Consider the following 7,500-nt stretch of genomic DNA (forward strand, 5'->3'; position numbering starts at 1 on the left):
ACTGGCTGGATGAGTGGGTGATAGAGGCGAGGCAGGTGTGGTGAGGCGGAGGATTGGAGACGAGAACTTACAGATGACGGCAGACACGGAAGATTCCACTTACCAGGTAGATGAATGTGTCAAGATTGGTTGTGTGGGTGTGAGGATCGGGTGTGGGGCAAGTTTGAGGGGGCTTGACGTGGTGTGGTTTCCTGAGACTGGCGTGGGAGATGTGAGAATGAAGGGATGGGAGTGTCAGGATGGTGAAGGGCCAGGATGCTACGTCACACGGGAGACGCTGGGAGGAGAACGAGGGAGAAGGGTGTAACTGGAGTGTAAGTGGAATAACGATCGAGGAGGGCGAGTGAGAGGCTGACTGAGGCAGTGAAGTGTGTATTGTAGGTACATATGGAGATAATCAGTTAATTTTTCTCCATTACAGGAGTTGGTGATCCGAAGCCGTGACTGCAGCGATCCCGTGCGTCCTGCACCATCAGGGAAGGACTCTCTCTGGCTTCGCACTGCGCCTACATTGACCGTTGCCGCCGCCGCCGCTGCTACCGCTACTCGGAGGGGCATTGCCTCGCATTGGGCCTTCACTGCCGTCCCGCTAATACGTGCCGCCGTCGCCACTACTGGCACTGAGGGACTTCGCCTCGCAGCGGCCTGGCAAACACCTGCTACACCACCACCACCACTAACTCCACCACCGGAGTCCAGAGATTCAGCTTCGCATAGCAGACATCCTCCTATTCAACGCTTGCTGCCACTACCACCTCATTATGGTGGTGTCACTGTACTTGGATCTGTTGTCACTACTGAATAATAATGTGTAAAGAAATCTTTTTGTTTCGGTAAATTTCCTTTCCTGGGAATATTTGTGGGTTTTGTTAAATTTCCTTTCCTGGGAATATTTGTGGGTTGTGGGTGGTTTCAGTGAGTAGTCGCCTCAAGCTGGCTTGGATCCGTCTGACACACCAATATTGCCTCCATTGACCACCACCTACACTCGCTCTAAACGATCACATCCCAGAAATAAAACGCTAATTTGAAGCTTTCTATTTATTATCATAAGCAATACAGAAAAAGTGGTTGTTAGAAAATGAAACTAAAGCGAAAAAGTTACATGACATCAATAACTTAATGTAAAAATGGTCCCAAAATACGAACGAACATCTGGCTGAAAAATCCTCAAACGGTCTAAATAAAATACAAGCACTACTGGCCAAAAAAACACAAAAAAAATGGTCAAAATCTACAAAAAAATGGCAAAAAAAAGCCCCAAAACGGGCCCTAAAAAACGTTCTAGTCGAAATAAAAATCTAAAAAAAAAAAAAAAAAAACGGGCTAAAAAAAGTAAAAAGCAAAAACGAAACGGCCCTAAAAAACGTACTAAGTCGAAAATACTCTAAAGAGTCTCCGGAGATACAGTGGATGCATATTGGAGCTAAAATTAAATACAAGTCTCCCTACACTTTTATTCAATTTTTGACATTATTACACATTGCCTGCAAAAAAAAACTCCAAATATTTTCAACTAAACAAATATTTTCAACTGAATAAAAACAATATACAAAGACCTGCAAAAAAAAACTCCACAAATATTTTCAACTGAATAAAAACAATATACAAAGAATAGTGAAAAAGTCTACACAAATTTCAACTGAAATACTATTAAAAAAAAAAAAAAAACTACAATGATTTTCAACTTAATATACAATAAATACTAATAAATACTAACATCAATTTACAATTAACATAAAAGATACAATAAAACTTTAACAAATTTTCAAAATTGCAAAATTTTAATTAATTTCAACTTCACAAATTATTTTTAAACAACTTTAAGAGAGAAAGAGAGAGAGAGAGAGAGAGAGAGAGAGAGAGAGAGAGAGAGAGAGAGAGAGAGAGAGAGAGAGAGAGAGAGAGAGAGAGAGAGAGAGAGAGAGAGAGAGAGAGAGAGAGAGAGAGAGAGAGAGAGAGAGAGAGAGAGAGAGAGCAATCAAAGTAAACAATCAAATAGTAATAATATACATGAAAACATTTTTAAAACAACACACATACATTAATCTTGTGCCCTCCATACACCCTTGCTAATGTCATTAAAATGGTCTAATGGTACACAAATCTCAAGGTCCCAGTACTGAAGGGGTTAAAATAGTGAAGGCTGTGGCCATTAATCCTTTGACCACCATAGACCCTTGCTAATGTCAATAAAATGGTCTAATGGTACACAAATCTCAAGGTAAAATGTGTCCCAGTACTGAATTGATTAAAATAGTGAAGGCTGTGGCCATTAATCCTTTGACCACCATAGACCCTTGCTAATATCAATAAAATGGAGAGGTGTATGGAGATCACAAGATTAATGGCCACAGTCTTCACTATTTCAACCCTTCAGTACTGGGACACATTTTACCCTGAGATCTGTGTACCATTAAACCATTTTATTGATATTAGGAAAGTTTATAGACATCAGAAGGTTAATGGTCACAGTCTTCACTATTTTAACCCCTTCAGTACTGGGACACATTTTTACCTTGACATTTCTGTACCATTAGACCATTTTATTGACATTAGGAAAGGTCTACAGAGGTCAGAAGATTAACGTCCACATTCTTCATTATTTTAACCCCTTTAATACTGGGACATCTTGAGATTTTGTGTACCATTAGACCATTTTATTGACAGTAGGAAAGATCTATAGACATCAGAAGACTAATGGCCACATTCTTCACTATTTTAACCCCTTCAACATTGGGACACATTTTACCTTGAAATTTGTGTACAATTAGACATTTTATTGACATCAGGAAAGGTCTATAGACGGCAGAAGAATAATGGCAAGTCTTCACTATTTTAACCCCTTCAGTACTGGGACATATTTTTACCTTGAGATCTGTGTACCATTAGACCATTTTATTGACACTTGGAAAGATCTATGGAAGGCAGAAGAATAATGGCCATAATCTTCACTATTTTAACCCCTTCAGTACTGGGACACATTTTTACCTTGAGATTTGTGTACCATTAGACCATTTTATTGACATTAGAAAGGGTCTATGAGGTGACAAGATTAATAGCCACAGTCTTCACTATTTAACCCCTTCAGTACTGGGACACATTTTTACCTTGAGATTTGTGTACCATTACATCTTTTCATTGCCAGAGAGAGAGAGAGAGAGAGAGAGAGAGAGAGAGAGAGAGAGAGAGAGAGAGAGAGAGAGAGAGAGAGAGAGAGAGAGAGAGAGAGAGAGAGAGAGAGAGAGAGAGAGAGAGAGAGAGAGAGAGAGAGAGAGAGAGAGTTGTAAAGGCAGAATGACAAGATTTCTGTATTATTAAGTGGAGAAACAGTCTTGAAAACCCTGCCAGTCATCTGTGTGGCCTTGGAAAACAGTGGTGGTGAGAGAATAAGGGTATTTTATGGTTCCTGAGGCAGAGTGACATTTCTACAATATTAAGTGGAGAAACACTCATGAAAACCCTGCCAGTGATCTCTGTGGCCTTGGAAGGCGTGTTGTTGAGACACCAAAGTGTTTGTGAATACAGGCCTTTGTCTGACACACAAGCAGCAACAATGCACATTCTTCATTCCTCTGAGTTCAGTAAGTGAAGGAGTGAGTGAGTGCTGAGTCAATCTCTTAACAAGCACACTGCATCTTTGTCCAGAGAATCCAACACTTGCTTCACAAACTCATGTGGGGGATTGAAATAGTGAAGACTGTGCCCATTAATCTTGTCACCTCCATACCCTTCTTAACCCCTTCAGTACTGGGACACATTTTACCTTGAGATTTGTGCACCATTAGACCATTTTATTGACATTATTGAAGGTCTATGAAGGTCACAAAATTAATGGCCACAGTCTTCACAATTTTCATCCCCACATGAGTTTGTGAAGCTGTACAAAATCACCAAATAGTCACCACAAGGAATATGGAAATGTGTCATGGTACTGAAGGGGTTAATGTCAAAAAAAGGGTATTACCATAGCCAAACTTTCTTCAAATGCCCTCAAAAACATGCCAAATGGTCTTAAAATACCATAAAAACATGCCAAATAGTCTTAAAATACCATAAAAAACATGCCAAATGGTCTTAAAATACCATAAAACATGCCAAATGGTCTTAAAATACCATAAAAAACATGCCAAATGGTCTTAAAATACCATAAAAACATGTCAAATGGTCTTAAATACCATAAAACATACCAAATGGTCTTAAAATACCATACAAACATGCCAAATGGTCTTAAAATACCATACAAACATGCCAAATGGTCTTAACATACCATAATAACATGCCAAATGGTCTTAACATACCATAAAACATGCCAAATGGTCTTAACATACCATAAAAACATGCCAAATGGTCTTAAAATACCATACAAACATGCCAAATGGTCTTAAAATACCATAAAAACATGTCAAATGGTCTTAAAATGTCCTTATAATTAAAAATGCCAAACTGCTAATCTATCCTAACTATTCTTCATGGCTCCAGGTGTTGTCTTGTACTCTGGGTGTTGCTGATGGCTGTAGGTGTTGTAGAAGGCTTGTGTTGTGTTGTCGCTTGTCTTGTCTTGGCTTGGTGGTGCAGTGTTCCAGCAGCAGTGTCTCTCCTTGGCAGCATTCAGGGACTTGACTTTCCTGTAATGAGAGGTGCACTGTTTATATTGAGTCACCTTCACTATTTTGTAAACTGAACTGAACGCAACTCAAATGCCGTTAAAACATGTCAAACTTTTTAAGGGTATGTTTATCTTGCTGGTCTAAAGGGGATGTTTATCTTGCTGGTCTAAAGGGATGTTTATCTTGCTGGTCTAAAGGGATGTTTATCTTGCTGGTCTAAAGGGTATGTTTATCTTGCTGGTCTAAAGGGATGTTTATCTTGCTGGTCTAAAGGGATGTTTATCTTGCTGGTCTAAAGGGATGTTTATCTTGCTGGTCTAAAGGGATGTTTATCTTGCTGGTCTAAAGGGTATGTTTATCTTGCTGGTCTAAAGGGGATGTTTATCTTGCTGGTCTAAAGGGATGTTTATCTTGCTGGTCTAAAGGGATGTTTATCTTGCTGGTCTAAAGGGTATGTTTATCTTGCTGGTCTAAAGGGATGTTTATCTTGCTGGTCTAAAGGGATGTTTATCTTGCTGGTCTAAAGGGTATGTTTATCTTGCTGGTCTAAAGGGATGTTTATCTTGCTGGTCTAAAGGGGATGTTTATCTTGCTGGTCTAAAGGGGATGTTTATCTTGCTGGTCTAAAGGGTATGTTTATCTTGCTGGTCTAAAGGGATGTTTATCTTGCTGGTCTAAAGGGTATGTTTATCTTGCTGGTCTAAAGGGTATGTTTATCTTGCTGGTCTAAAGGGGATGTTTATCTTGCTGGTCTAAAGGGGATGTTTATCTTGCTGGTCTAAAGGGATGTTTATCTTGCTGGTCTAAAGGGGATGTGGTGTAAAGGGTGTGGTTTTAACTTGCTGGTCTAAAGGATGTGTATAACTTGCTGGTATATATATATGTATATATATATATATATATATATATATATATATATATATATATATATATATATATATATATATATATATATATATATATATATATATATATATATATATATATATATATATATATATATATATATATATATATATATATATATATATATATATATATATATATATATATATATATATATATATATATATATATATATATATATATATATATATATATATATAAACGTTATCAGCACAGATGTTGGTGTATAGGGTTTATGCTATTATTTAGCTGACTGTACTAAAAATTTTGAAATTAATAAAAAAATCTAAGTAAAATATATGGTTCAGGTAAAATAATGCAAAATATCATCATCATACGTTTATATTGTAAGACAAAAGAAAAGATCTTCGATAAAAACAGAAATGATAGAACATTTCTGGGAAAAGAGATGAGCAGAGCGGCGCGGCGAAGGCCTAGTTGTGCTGACGTCACATATGATCCCTCAGGCCTGTATACCAAGGCCGTGGTGGAGATATTTGGGTGTCTCCTTTCACGTGTAGCCCCTGTTCACCTAGCAGTGAGTAGGTACGGGATGTAAATCGAGGAGTTGTGACCTTGTTGTCCCAGTGTGTAGTGTGTGCCTGGTCTCAGGCCTATCCCAAGATCGGAAATAATGAGCTCTGAGCTCGTTCCATAGGGTTACGTCTGGCTGTCTCGTCAGAAACTGCAGCAGATCAAACCGTGAAACACACACACGAAAACACACACACACGTGCGTACGTATACCCCCACGCACACGCACGCAGACATATGTACACACACTTACATTCACACACACTTACATTCACACACACACGCACAAACCACACACACACACACACACACACACACACACACACACACACAATGACACACACGGCCCGGTAGCTCAGTGGTTAGAGCGCTGGCTTCACAAGCCAGATGACCGGGGTACGATTCCCCGGCCGGGTGGAGATATTTGGGTGTGTCTCCTTTCACGTGTAGCCCCTGTTCACCTAGCAGTGAGTAGGTACGGGATGTAAATCGAGGAGTTGTGACCTTATTGTCCCGGTGTGTGGTGTGTGCCTGGTCTCAGACCTATCCTATGATCGGAAATAATGAGCTCTGAGCTCGTTCCATAGGGTAACGTCTGGCTGTCTCGTCAGAGACAGAGTGTCAGAGTGTGTGTGTGTGTGTGTGTTTTCACGAATGTTACAAGGCGGGGACGCATGTAACTTATCTTTCGAGAGGGAGAAGGGGGAGGGAGGGAGAGAGAGAGAGAGAGAGAGAGAGAGAGAGAGAGAGAGAGAGAGAGAGTCTATGCCATTGGGGAATTTTAGACACAAGGCAGGACGCAAGTAGCTTATCTTTAATGATTGGTGGAGACAAGGATGGTGGGAGGAGCACTAGGATTTCAAGGACAGCATACGGCGTGTGTAGTTGGTATCCAACACATTATACGGGACAACTGAACTGAAGAAAGCTCAGAAAAGAAATATGACGCCTACGTAGGCGTCACCGTATTGAAGGGGTTAATGTGTAGCCCCTGTTCACCTAGCAGTAAATAGGTACGGGATGTAACTGGAGGAGTTGTGGCTTCGTTTTCCCGGTGTGTGGAGTGTGTTGTGGTCTCAGTCCTACCCGAAGATCGGTCTATGAGCTCTGAGCTCGCTCCGTAATGGGGAAGACTGGCTGGGTGACCAGCACGCGACCGAGGTGAATTACACACAAAATATCACAAGCCAGATGAACACACACACACACGGGATGTAAATCACACACACACACACACACACACACACACACACACACACAGATGCAGTTTTTGGCCCGATTTTTATTTTGATGAGGCTTCGTTTCAGGGGTTTTTGGATTTTATTTTTGCTGGTCTTTTTGGTGGGGCTTTTTGGCAGGGATTTTGACTCGACTTTTGTATCGGCTTTTGGCGGGTATTTTGACTGGGGATCCTGGCGAGGTTTTTTGGCAAGGCTTTTTGGCGTGACGT

At 40.2% G+C, this 7,500-nt stretch overlaps 1 protein-coding gene across 4 annotated transcripts in view; it reads left to right on the forward strand.

The window, feature by feature from the left end:
* The window catches only part of LOC123507150, a 14,611-nt gene that overhangs the window by 1,008 nt on the left and 6,103 nt on the right, over nucleotides 1-7,500 (forward strand). Inside the window, exons 2-3 of one of the 4 annotated variants that reach the window (XM_045259796.1) lie at nucleotides 1-106; nucleotides 422-820. The exon at nucleotides 1-106 is cut by the window's left edge and continues 123 nt beyond it. The exons of 1 other annotated variant lie outside the window; for it this stretch is intronic. In XM_045259796.1, the coding sequence (XP_045115731.1) occupies nucleotides 74-106; nucleotides 422-805 (417 nt within the window). In that variant the 5' untranslated portion in view covers nucleotides 1-73 and the 3' untranslated portion in view covers nucleotides 806-820. Of the gene's footprint in view, nucleotides 107-143; nucleotides 315-421; nucleotides 821-7,500 lie in introns of those variants that run through there. 2 more of the 4 variants (XM_045259795.1, XR_006675603.1) reach the window with 2 other exon arrangements.

The sequence above is a fragment of the Portunus trituberculatus genome, chromosome 21, assembly GCF_017591435.1.
Source record: "Portunus trituberculatus isolate SZX2019 chromosome 21, ASM1759143v1, whole genome shotgun sequence".
Lineage (NCBI taxonomy): Eukaryota > Metazoa > Arthropoda > Malacostraca > Decapoda > Portunidae > Portunus > Portunus trituberculatus.